Genomic DNA, 13,444 nt, shown 5'->3' with positions numbered 1-13,444 from the left:
CCCTAAAAAATAATGTCTGGCTTTAAATAATGTATACAAAAGAATTAAATATCTTTGGGACTTCCCTGGTGACACAGTGGTTAAGAATCCGCCTGCCAATGCAGGGGACATGGGTTTGACCCCTGGTCCGGGAAGGTCCCACATGCCGTGTAGCAGCTAAGCCTGTGTGACACAACTACTGAGCCTACGCTCTAGAGCCTGCGTGCCATAACTACTGAAACCCGTGAGACCAGAGCCCGGGCTCTGCAACAAGAGAAGCCAATGCAATGAGAAACCCGCACACCGCAAGGAAGAGTAGCCCCTGCTCACCGCAACTAGAGAAAGCCCGCACACAGCAACGAAGACACAACACAGTGAAAAATAAATAAATAAAATTATAAAAAATACTAAAAACAGCTTTAGTTAAAAAAAGAATTAAATACCTTTAAAAAATAAATTTGCCGTTGAAATATTAACCCTTCTAAAATCATTAATAACCAGCACCACGATCACTATACAATAAAGAAACCTTTGTTATTATTAAGGGCTTACTCTATACCAGGTTCACTATTAAGTGCTTTGCAAGCCCTCTTTTATTTTTCACAACGTTCCAATGATAGAGGCACTGTTTATAATCTCCATTTTGTAGACGAGGATACTGAGATGTTTAGGGAGACCACCAAGCTAAGAATGGCAGACCAGGATACACATCCAAGTCTGGTTGGTTTCAGAGCCTGAGTTTTAACCCTCATGTGTTAGTACTGGAGCGAAAAAAAAAAAAAAAGTTCACAGTTACAAAGCACTTTTCTGTTTTTGAGATACTTTCATAAAGAGTGAGTCAACTCTTTATAAAAGGAAGTGATTAAATGCAATTTGGTATGCTGGACTGAATCCTGGAATAGCAAAAGGATATTTGTGTTGAAACAGGTGAAATAAAGTCTGTACTTCAGTTTATAGTGATGTACCAATGCCAATTTCTTAGTTTTGACAAAGGTACCATGGTTATGTAAGATGTTAACATTAAGTAAAACTGTGTGAAGATAGGTATATGAGAACTTTCTGTATGGTCTTTGCAACTTTTCTCTAAATCTAAAAACCCGCCCCCAAAATGAGATTTAAAAAAAAAAAAACCTAAGTTAGTAATAACTGATAAAATGAAAACTGATGATTAAAATTCCTAAGGTGAGAATACACATAAAAAGATCTCCACAAAGTTTATCATAAAGGAAAACAAAAATTGTTTCCTTCCTCTGCAAGAATTTAAAAACCGAAAAGCACTGAGACGGGCACTTGCCCTTATAACAGAGCAGCCTCCAATGATTCCACTTACTCAACACTCTGATCCTGCAGAAATTACCAGCAACTCATCTTTTAGTACCAAATACAACATTACTTACTTGGGGCATCCAGACACAGACTGAGTGAACATGTTACCTCCTACATCATTCTTACCCAGTGCCTACCACATACTGACACTCTCACACATGCCTAAAATTCTACCAGCTCTGGTACTCCTTTATGGACGCTGGGCATGAAGAGCATCACGCATTTCTAATTTCGCTTCTGTATAATATTTTAATTTTATAACTCTTCTTCTATTTATTGATATATGTTTAGGGATAACAGAATTCATATAAAGTACTAAATTAAATGAGGTCATTAAGAGATGATTTAACGTTGCCCACGAGGACAACAAACATATTCTGACAAAAATCCTTCTCAAATTTACAAAGTGATCTAGAGAGACTTCAGTTTTTCAGCATTTAGCATCTCAGACTGACAGCAAACCACCACAAACCTTCTAAAGCCTAAACAGAAATTACAATAATCAGAAAGTACGTCACGTTAGATCTGTTTCTCAATAGCTGTCATTTATTGAGCATTTACTATATGTCAGGCATTACTTCAGTTTTTAAAACAAATTAGTCCTTCATGTTGTTGTAGGGGGCTCCCTGTGCACTGCAGGATGTTTAAAGTATCCTTGAACTCTACCTACTAGATGCCAGTAGCAACCTTCCCATCAGTTGTGACAAGCAAAAGTGTTTCCTGACAATGCCAACTGTCTCCCAGGAAGCAAAATCGCCCCCAGTTGAGAACCACTGTCACATAATCTCATGTGGCTTCTACATGCTGGCTAGCACATGGTTAAAATACATACTTTTTCTGAGAAAAAAAAATGTTACTTTTCATAAAACAGCTTTCCAAAATAAGTTCATATTAAAAGAAGCTGGCAGTTTAACTAGAACCGTTGCTAAAGGCCATACCGGGCCAAGTTCTGAGAGCATGCTGCTTGTGCAGAAAAACCCTCAACAAACGAAAATATGTTTCTGGAGTTTTTTTGGTTTTGTTTTTTTAACTAATTCAGTAGTCTGTGCTTTGGCAGACAGGACAGAGCAATGGAAGAAGGGCATTCCCAGGGGCAGTTCTCAGAGAGATGGTAGAACTCAGAAGGCTTAGAAGACAAGATCAAAGGGGCTAAGGCGCTGAGCCAAAGGATTTAGGAGACCTGAGCTCACAAACAAAAAGCAAAGTAGATGTGGTGGGGCTGTCAAGAGAGTCTCTGGAGTGGCAGATTCTGGGGTAAACATTAACTGAAGTTGGAATACCTCAAAATGCCTCTAAGAGAGAAAAGGAAAACTGCAGTAAGGAGGGAAAATCCTAATGCATGGGCAAAAGCTAGAGAATTATCACTATCACCCAAAAGTGTATCTTTCTCGCAAATATCAATTTAGTGAGACAGAATTTTCAAAACTCTGATTATTTGTGAAGAAATCATAGCTATTTTCCTCTCGTGCCAAAGTGCTTCCTCATTCTGAATACGTTTACTTTCAAAATAATGGACTAATAAATCTGTGTCTGGAAATAAGTTTAGCTTTCATTCCCTCAGAAAGATTTTACCATATGAACCTGTATAGCTATCAAAGGGGTCAGAACCCTTTAAATTAATATTGTAGCAATAATGTTAACCTTTGCCTAATGTCTACTTCATAACCATGGCAGCAGCAGCCATCACTTCATGAACTCTCATAAGCCAGGCACTTTCACAGATGCTTTTTATGCAAGAGCTCAATTAATACTCCTAACGACTCTCTAAGTTGGTACCTCTCACTCTACAGAAGAGGAAACAGACTCAGGGAGGTTAACCTAGGACTTAACAGTGAGAATTTTTTTACATCAAACTATCTTTTCTCTTTCAAATAGTATTTCACGGAGAGTCAGTTTTAACTAAAGTTAACATATACACACTACTATATATAAGAGAGATAACCAACAAGGACCTACTGTATAGCACAGAGAACTATACTCAATATTTTATAATAGCCTATAAGGAAAAAGACTTTAAAAAAATTTTTAATGAAACATAAAAATATTGGGCTTCCCTGGTGGCGCAGTGGTTGAGAGTCCGCCTGCCAAGGCAGGGGACACGGGTTCGTGCCCCGGTCCGGGAAGATCCCACATGCCGCGGAGCGGCTGGGCCCGTGAGCCATGGCCGCTGAGCCTGCGCGTCCGGAGCCTGTGCTCCGCAACGGGAGAGGCCACAGCGATGAGAGGCCCGCGTACCGCAAAAACAACAAAAACAAAAAAAATCAGGAATTGGAAAGATATGTCCCACTCCACAAATATTAAGCAGGGAGAAAAGAGGGCTGGATATCTGGGGCCTACAGCCAAGAAAGCAAAGGAGAATCTAGAAGCTGGTTTGTGCCCAACATAAGTTCCTTGCGCGAAGCAGCAGAGAGGGTCCTCTGAAATCCTGATTAACATACATTCTCCTTTCCTAGCAAGCGCCTCCAAACACAGTACAAGTAGAACACTTACCAAGAAGGAACACCCCTTAAATTGCCCTATATTAAAAAATTTCTTTAAACATTATAAACCTATACACATGCTAACTTCCAAAAAATGTAAACTAAATTCTTTCCAATGATATCATCCATCTATGAATCACCAGACAGAAAGAATGAAATGTTACAATGATCCTGTACATTGTAGCTAAACACAGAAAAAGAACAAAAATTCCATGAGGAGGAAGAAAGCATGTTTATTTTCCAAAACAATTTAATAGAAGCTAATTTTAGAAATGCTGTCTGATTTTTGCTTTTAATGTAGACTAAATTCCAGGCAGAGGAAAAGGAAGTAAACAAAACAAAACAAAACAAAAACCCTAATAAGAACAACCTTATTACTGTGTTCATCAAATCTAATGACAGGAGAATTCTGACTGGATATCCAATAATATTAAGGACTTTCTTTAATGATCAGCTGATTAAATGAGTTTTTCATTCTTAAGATGTTTGGGATTTGCTTTAAAATCATCCAGTAGGAGAGGAGGTGGGGGTCAGGAAAGCATGTATGGAGAGTTAAATTAAACAAAACTGGCCATAGGTTGGTAACTACTGAAACTACAAGGTAGATATTTAGGAATTTATTATACTATTCCCTCAACCTGAGTATGTTTGAAAATTTCCACAATAACAAAAAAGTTAATCAACTACTGTAAGACCTATTCAATAAAACAAAATTAAAAGGCAGCTCCTGTAGTTTCCACTACGTCTGAACCATAAGCATAATTTCTACAAAGATAAAATAGGTAAAACCCCAGGTTACTGACACTACAATGATATGCCCAACATTTGTCAGCCTTGGAAGATAAAACAGTGAGGTTTCACCTGGCTTTCTTCTCCCACCTGGCAAGGATGCACCAAGCCCAGCTGACAGAAGGCTCACCATATGGTCTGAACTGGAAGACAAACTCTGGCATACAGAATGCTTAAATCATGAATATTCCTACTCAATGGCCAATACTTCTCTAGAGGCCCTCTTTTGGAACAGAGGTTGCTTATTTGCAATGCAGACACTAACCATATCAAGAGACACTTCTGAAAAGGTTTTCTGAGGTAGAAGAGACTGTTCTTGAGTCCCTGGGAAAAAGTTACCTTCACAAAGCTGTTGACAGCCATGATGGCCATGTCTGGCTGACTCTTGGCATAGTTCATCAAGTAGAGATACACGAGCTTCTTTAGTCCCAGGTTGTCAGTCTGCATACAATTCACTACATTTGGAAAGAGACAGCTGAGAAAAGAGGAAGGGAAAGCGAACAGATGTTGGTGCCAGGCTGTTGGACAGAACACAAAGAAACAGCCTTAATTTAAAAAGTGATTTGATGTGAGGACAAATGTCCACTAGTGATAATACTTACCACAGAAATGAATTACTAAAGAATTTATAATAATGGTCCCAAGAAGATGTCTAAAAATAGATTTTTAAAAAACTTTTTACTATGAAAATTTTCAGATTAGAGACAGCAGTTTAATGAACCCATGTATCCATCACCCAGCTGCAAACAAATATTGATACATACCCGATCTTGTTTCATACACAACCTCAATCCACTTGCCTTCTCCCAGTCCCTACCCCATCTAGTTGCTCTAAACAATTTCTAAACAAATCCTGCACATACATTTCATATAATATTTTAGTGTATATCTTTACAAACTTTTTAAAAAAATCACTATGTCACACAAAAAAATTAACCATAATTTTTCATATCAATTCTTTGCAGTTCAAAGCACTACAGCTGTTATGCTTTTTAATGCACATATTCTTCCATCCCTGACCAGTGGGAACTTATTTGATTAGTTTCCTTATTAAAACAGTTCTCAGATAATTAGGACCTTTGTTCAAAATTTTAACCATTTTCAGAACATGAAACAGTTCTAAACGTGTGTGCCATGTACACATTTAGATTCTATTGTATATATACACCCATGAAGGAAGTGACCAGTAACAGGTATTGGGACTCAGACCCTAGATTAGAATCCTGGCTACATTACCACTAGCTGTATGACTTTGGGATTATTCTTTAGCCTCTCCAAGTATACACTGCTTGATCTCTAACATGGAATAACTTCTGATTCAGAAGAACCTCTAGTTCAGAAGACATGAGGACTATAAAAAACATTGTAAGTAAAAGCATCTGTCCCTGTGCCTGACACAGAATGCACTTAAATTTAAACTTCCCTTTTCTTAATGACATTAGGAAGGTCATCATTAGCCTTAGGACCTTCTCAGATGTTTGAGTTACTACACCTCACATCCACCACTAGATGCTGCAATTTACTTGGCATTCTTGCACTCATCCATTTCTTATCAGCAGCATTTGACCCAACTAATAAAAGGAAGATCAATGCATTTCATATTAACATAAATATTTTAAAGTAAAAATCTACCTATTTTACTTATTTTTTTAAATTAAGATGACATTGTTTTAATTTTTGCCAATCTCTTTAATGTCTACTTTAAACAAAAACAGCTGGATTCTCACACATGCTCCTGCATTCAACCTGTTGTAGAATGTTGTTTAGCTGAAGTGTAAGAAGAAAATCCATTTGCATACACGTACATAAATTGGAAAATGGAAGAGTATTTTAATAGCTTTTTCATATAACTGGATGTTCTCCTTTGATACATTAAAGCTAGACAAATGGTTGTTTTTCTTTTTGTTTTTAGTCCACAAATGGTAGTTTCTTAAAAGTTAGGTACAATATGGAATCTGAACCCATATCAATAAACTTTCTGTACTTGGTTGCATTAAAATCCATTCATTTATCACTTATTTTGAATGGATATTTTACCCATGCATAATTTTGTGATGTATGCACTGGTCATTTGGAAAATATTGGTTCAATGAGTTATGCAGATCTTCTCTATGGTGGCATATTTCATTATACAGCAGCAAATAATCACAGTCATTAATTTCACCACCAATCTCATCAGAAAAATCTCTAAGTATTGGGAAGCTATCAAGCTCACGATGGGAGATACAAGTTTTCCAACACTCTAATTTTTACTTTAAAGTCGAAATTTATCTACTGTCAAATTTTTTCCCTTGAAGTGACAGGTTCACTTTGTTCATTTTTTATAAAATGTCTCCCAAATACTGAAGTCTGATTAACTATAGTTCTGTCTGTCAATCTTTCTTTCACAAAGAAATGGTGTTCCCAAGTCAAACAATTGTGCAAGGGCTTTTTTTCAAGTCAACCGTCACACTTTGCTATGCAGTAGAAGTACCTTATGCCTAATTCCTATTTCATCACACAGAATATTAAAAAGACCTGAACTCAAGGTTCAAGGTTTACTGAAATAAATTTTTAGTGCTTCATGCAGGACAGTCCTAAGTGAAACTGCCCTTTTTCCTGCAAGCACATGATGGTGAAGAATACAATGACTACTTTTACAGTTTGGCACCACTGCCTTAATTCACACTAAGGCACCAGCCATGCAAACGTCAACACAGTGAAAAGGGTAAATAACACCTAAGTATTATTACAAGAATAGCTTTGACTTCATGGATTTCATGGAAAGGATCTCGGGAATCCTCAGGGGCCTGCAGACAATCCTTATTTATTTCCAAATGGCCTTCCTATTACAGGACAAAAGGGAGGAAAAACAAAAAAGACCCTTTGGATTTTGTTACCACTGATTTTCATCTTGAATTCGGCAATTAAAGGCAGAGTTGTAAAGTTGAGGGCACTGGCTTGAGCCAATTAAAGTACACATGGGCTTCTGCTTCTCAGTGTATTTTTATCATCTTCTAAAACTACCTCAGCAACAGATTTGTAACTGTGTCAGCTCTCAGGAGGTTTTATGCTAGATCTGTACGCAAGTGAAATCAAACTCGTTTCACTCAAAAAAAAAAAACTAAGTCACAGAGTTAATATAAAAGCAACTACACTTCCTGATGTTCCCAGTGGGACAAACTCATTCTTATACGTTCTGACTGTAATAGCTTTAAATAAAAAGCAGTAGGGCTTCCCTGGTGGTGCAGTGGTTGAGAATCTGCCTGCCAAGGCAGGGGACACGGGTTCGAGCCCTGGTCTGGGAAGATCCCACATGTCGCGGAGCAACTGGGCCCATGCGTCACAACTACTCAACTACTGAGCCTGCGCGTCTGGAGCCTGTGCTCCGCAACAAGAGAGGCTGCGAGAGGGAGAGGCCCGCGCACCGCAGTGAAGAGTGGCCCCCGCTTGCCACAACTAGAGAAAGCCCTCGCACAAAAACGAAGACCCAACAAAGCCATAAATAAATAGATTTAAATCATGTGGGCTTCTAAGAAGACCTCTGCTTAAAAAAAAAAAAAAAAAAAAAAAAAAAAGGCAGTAAAAGCCATAGAGTAAGAGTCTAAAATGAGCAAAGCAGAAGAGATTACCCTTACCTCACATCTTTCCCCACAGTCATAGCAGCAATCACTTTCTTCACAGCCTCCTTCTTCTTTTCTTTCTTTTCACTGTTGAGTTCAGCCTTTAATTCAAAGACTTCTCCTAAAAGACAACAAACGGGTGAGGTCCCAGGATCAGAGAACTAGAGCAGAACACTGTACTATACAGCAAGTAACACAACAGATGACCAGTGGCAGGGCTGCAACTGAAATAAGATTATTTAAAAATTATAGGATAGGTACAGTTCAAATCCCTAGAATATTAACCAACCCATTGATAAGGATGCTATTTTGGGGTTATCGCCAGAGAGGAAGGTGTAAGCCAGATCTCAGGAAGCACAGAAGTGGGAAAAAGGAAAGATATCTCATGATATCTTACTACGATGGGGAGAGAACGGCATCTGAGGGATGATCTCCTGTCAGAATTTCAAAGTCCTGGGAAAAAAATAAATGCAGGCAGGAAACAGGTTCACAAATCAATGTTTTCAAACCAGAAGAGACTCCTCATTCACCTACTCTCAACTCCACAAACAACTGAGGCTCAAAGGTCACTAAGTGAGCGAGTGACAGAGCTGGCCTTAGAACTGTTTCTCCCGACTCTTTAATCCAGTGTTTCTCAACGTTGGCTACACACTATTACCCGGGAAGTATCTAGAAATGCCAATGCTCAGGCTCCACTCTGGACCAAATAAATCAGAATGTCAAGGAGTAGAACTCCTACGTTCATATTTTTTAAAGTTTCCTCAAGTGATTCTAATGTATAATCAAGGTTGAGAATCACTGCTCTAATTAGTACTTTAAGATGATAATGGGCTTTAAGGCCCTATCCTGTTCAATCAATCTAAGAACAGAAATAATAATCCTGAAGCTTCAAGAATGGTACAAACCAGAGTCATTTCTAAAGATATAATCTTAAATGACTGACTGCTCAGGCGCTGCACCGTGAAATGCCAGGACTGTCACCACTATTTTAAGGCCCAGGCTCACCTATCTTCAGAAAGCTGGAGCTGAAATAAGAAAAAAGGTTAACCACCCTCAACTGGTTTTAAAAGAAAGAAGAAAATATACTATAAGACCACGAAAAAGAAGTTGACTATTGTCACGTCAACTTTCAATCCACAGAATTGCCTCATTTTCTTCCACCTTTATGACTGTTCTTGATGTTCACTTTAACCTCGTTCACCAGTACAGAAATAGTGGGGGCAGCAAACTAGGTGATCTGCTGAAGCCTCTAAATGGGAAGGATGAACTGGCAAGAAGCACAGAAGTTGAGCACTAAAAAAGCCTGTTACATCAAAATCCATCGCTAACAAAGCAAACAAACTGTTACAAAAATCACCCTTTTATTTGACAGCTGCAAAAATAGCACAGACAGAAAAGCTGGGCCCTTTAAAGAGTCACTCTCCTCTTCTCCAAGTCCTCTGCTGCCAAATCCAGCTCTTAGGGTTCCCATCATTTACTTCTGAAAACAGTAAAGGACAAGCAGCACGGTTTCAGAAAATCTGAATTGTGAATAGCAGCAGGAGCTGAAGATCAAAACAGGATATAACTGAAATTATTCCAACTCCAACAGCATAAATTTAAAGAATATGCGCCAGTGGCAGTTCTGGTGGGTGTTACAGGAAGTAAAAGGAACACAGTCTATGCATTTTTTAAAATGTGGTATTTACCCAGCCATGATTCATCTGTAAGTCTCAAACCTTTATAAAAATCCCTGAATTAAAAAAAGGTTACCAGGACCCATTATAAGTGAAGGTTTGAAAAATCAGGTGAGTTTTAAAATTACATCTTTTTGTGTTATTATAGAAACATCTTGGTCATCAAAGCACACAAAATGTTAACAGAAGAAATAAATACATTTCAGAATGATAAGAGAATAAGAAAAAAAGCTGAAAATGAATGACAAGGGGCTAAATGCTTTTGTACGCTATAAGCAGTAAAAACAGCAAGAAGTTGGGTGGAGCCAAGGAGGAGCACGGAGGCAAGGTATCTCATACATACTGCAGCTTTATTAAATTCTTATCTTCCCCCCTCCTTTTCCCCTGAATCAAATCTACCAAGCATTGCTAGCAGCTAGCAACAGTTCTCAATCTCGGCTACACATCAGAAAATTCTGGGGAGCTTTTAAAAAAAACCCACGTCTAGGCCATATCCCACACCAAAGAAATCAGGATATCTGCAGGGGTAGGACTGGACATCACCTATTGACTTTTACTTCACTGGGCAATTCCAATGTGCAGGCAAGGCTGAAAGCCATGGACTAGTAGCTAATGTAATTAAGCAACTCTCTATGGTGTTTTCTGTTATTATAATAGAAGTTTACCCTTAAATAACTCCAAACAACAGAAATATGCTTGTGCTTTCTAGAAAATTTTCTGGTGCTCCAGGCCACTATGTGTGCCCTCCCATTTTCTTTTTCTTTTGAAATCATTTTAATCTTAAAGAAAAGTTGCAAAATTCTCCATCTGCTAACATTATGCCACATTTGCTTTATCATACTTTTTATATATTTATACATTTTTTTCTGATTCATTGAAGAAGTAAACTGTAGACATCATGTCTCTTTAGCTCTAAATATGTCAGTGTATAACTTCTAAGAACAAGGAATTATGTTACATAGCTATAATACAATGATGAAAATCAGGAAGTTTAACAGTGATATACTGTCATTATCTAATCTATAAACCTTATTCAAAGATCTTGATAAAGTCTTTTATAGTAATTTTACCCCCATCCTGCTTGGGCCAGGATCCAATGCAGGATCATGCACTACACTCACTGTCATGTCTCTTTAGTCTCCTTTAATCTGAAACAGCTGGTCAGCCTTTGTCTTTCATGATAATGACATTTTAAAAAAGTACAGGCCAGTCATTTTCTAGAACACCCTCAGCTGTCATAGGTGTTCCCTCATGATTACACTGAGATTATGCCTTTTGGCAGCCATAATTCAGAAATGATGATATGAAATCATCATCTGTGGAAGGATAAGAAAATATCAAATTTCCATGCATTGTTTTGCATAATCATTTTTTGTTAAAAATTTTAAAAATCATATGTATTAATACATGCATTAAAAAAAAAAATACATGCATAGAAAAGACTGAGGATACATACCGAGTTCCCACCAGGAACAAGAATAGGGAGGGAGGGAACTTTCATTTTTACTTTTTATTGCTGTATTGCTTTAGTAGTACTCCTTGTAATAAAATGTTTATTTCCAAGTAAACAATTAAAAGAATTTGGTGCAACCACTATGGAAAACACTATGGAGGTTCCTTAAAAAACTAGAGTTACCATATGATCCAACAAACCCGCTCGTGGGTATATATCCAGAGAAAATTTTAATTCGAAAAGATACGTGCACCCCAACGTTCACGGCAGCACTATTTACAATAGTCAGGACATGGAAGCAACCTAAGTGTCCATCCATCCACAGATGAATGGATAAAGAAGATATGGTTTATATATACTATGGAGTATTATTCAGCCATAAAAAAGAATGAAATACTGCCATTTTCAGGAACATGGATGGACCCAGAGATTACCATACTAAGTGAAGTAAGTCAGACAAAGAAAGACAAATATATGGTATCACTTACACGTGGAATCTAAAAAATGATACAAATGGACTTATTTACAAAACAGAAACACTCACAGACACAGAAAATAAACTTCTGGTTACCAAACAGGAGGGGAGGAAGGGATAAATCAGGACCTTGGGATTAGCAGATACAAACTAGTATGCATTAAATAAACGACAAGGTCCTACTGTATAGCACAGGGAACTATATTCAATATCTTGTAATAACCTATGACGGGAAAGAATCTGAAAAAGAATATATATATATATACATACACACACACACACACCTGAATCACTTTGCTGTGCACCAGAAACGAACACAACATTGTAAACCAATTACACTCGATTTTTTTAAAAAAGAGAAAATAAATGTGCTTCTTCCTTTTACCCTCCTCAGATCTATCAATCTTCAATGGATCAATCTTGGATCTCTTCCTTTCACTAAAACCTTCAAGTCAAAATGATGTGCACCACAGCCGTATCTTTAAAAACCCATACTTTAATAATTTACTCAATACATTTTTCTGTAGGATATCCCCAGTGAGATGGTCCAAGACATACATGTCTGAAGAGGTCAGGAGCATTCTACTTGGAACAATCTTACACCACAACTTTTGAAGAATCTTCAAAAAAGGCTGTGATCAGGTTCTCATACTTACCTTTTTTATTGGTTGTGAAGTACTTGAAGTCAGTCATGGTTGTGGATCTTTAATGTGCACCTACAGCAAGAGAAGAGAATTCCTTTAACCAAGTTATTTATGTCCAGCAAGGCATTCAACTAATTTTAAGATCATTTATATACAAGAAGTTCTGATGGGCTTCCCGGTGGCGCAGTGGTTGAGAGTCCGCCTGCCGATGCAGGGGACACGGGTTCGTGCCCCGGTCCGGGAAGATCCCACATGCCGCGGAGCGGCTGGGCCCGTGAGCCATGGCCGCTGAGCCTGCGCGTCCGGAGCCTGTGCTCCGCAACGGGAGAGGCCACAGCAGTGAGAGGCCCGCGTACCGCAAAAAAAAAAAAAAAAAAAAAAGGAACCTATGATTTTGGGACTTCCTTGGTGGCGCAGTGGTTAAGAATCCGCCTGCCAATGCAGGGGACATGGGTTCGATTCCCTGGTCTGGGAAGATCCCACATGCCACGGAGCAACTAAGCCCGTGTGCCACAACTGCTGAGCCTGCGTGCCACAACTACTGAAGCCCGTGTGCCTAGAGCCTGTGCTCCGCAACAAGAGAAGCCACTGCGATGAGAAGACCGTGCACCACAATGAAGAGTAGCCCCTACTCAATGTAACTAGAGAAAGCCTGCACGCAGCAGCGAAGACCCAATGCAACCAAAATAAATAATTTAAAAAAAAAAAAAAAGAAGTTCTGCATTCAGAAAGTATCTTCATCCTTACCACCATCACTCGTGATCCAAAGGGATGCAAGGATAATTAAGAATGTAATCCTTGGGCTTCCCTGGTGGCACAGTGGTTGAGAGTCCGCCTGCCGATGCAGGGGACGCAGGTTCGTGCCCCGGTCCGGGAGGATCCCACATGCCACGGAGCGGTTGGGCCCGTGAGCCATGGCCGCTGGGCCTGTGCGTCCGGAGCCTGTGCTCCGCGGTGGGAGAGGCCACAGCAGTGAGAGGCCCGCATACCGCAAAAAAAAAAAAAAAAAAAAAAAAAAAA

At 38.8% G+C, this 13,444-nt stretch overlaps 1 protein-coding gene across 1 annotated transcript in view; it reads right to left on the bottom strand.

Moving 5' to 3' along the window:
• Positions 1-13,444, bottom strand: part of LOC132594184 (AP-2 complex subunit beta-like) — a 59,426-nt gene that overhangs the window by 35,088 nt on the left and 10,894 nt on the right. The window contains exons 2-4 of the mRNA XM_070044497.1: positions 12,437-12,496; positions 8,192-8,297; positions 4,914-5,049 (exon numbers count right to left, since the gene is read on the bottom strand). Coding sequence (XP_069900598.1) covers positions 4,914-5,049; positions 8,192-8,297; positions 12,437-12,473 — 279 coding nt within the window. The 5' untranslated portion in view covers positions 12,474-12,496. The remainder of the gene's footprint in view (positions 1-4,913; positions 5,050-8,191; positions 8,298-12,436; positions 12,497-13,444) is intronic.

This window comes from Globicephala melas, chromosome 20 (genome assembly GCF_963455315.2).
Source record: "Globicephala melas chromosome 20, mGloMel1.2, whole genome shotgun sequence".
Lineage (NCBI taxonomy): Eukaryota > Metazoa > Chordata > Mammalia > Artiodactyla > Delphinidae > Globicephala > Globicephala melas.
This window is presented reverse-complemented; position numbering and strand designations above follow the sequence as displayed.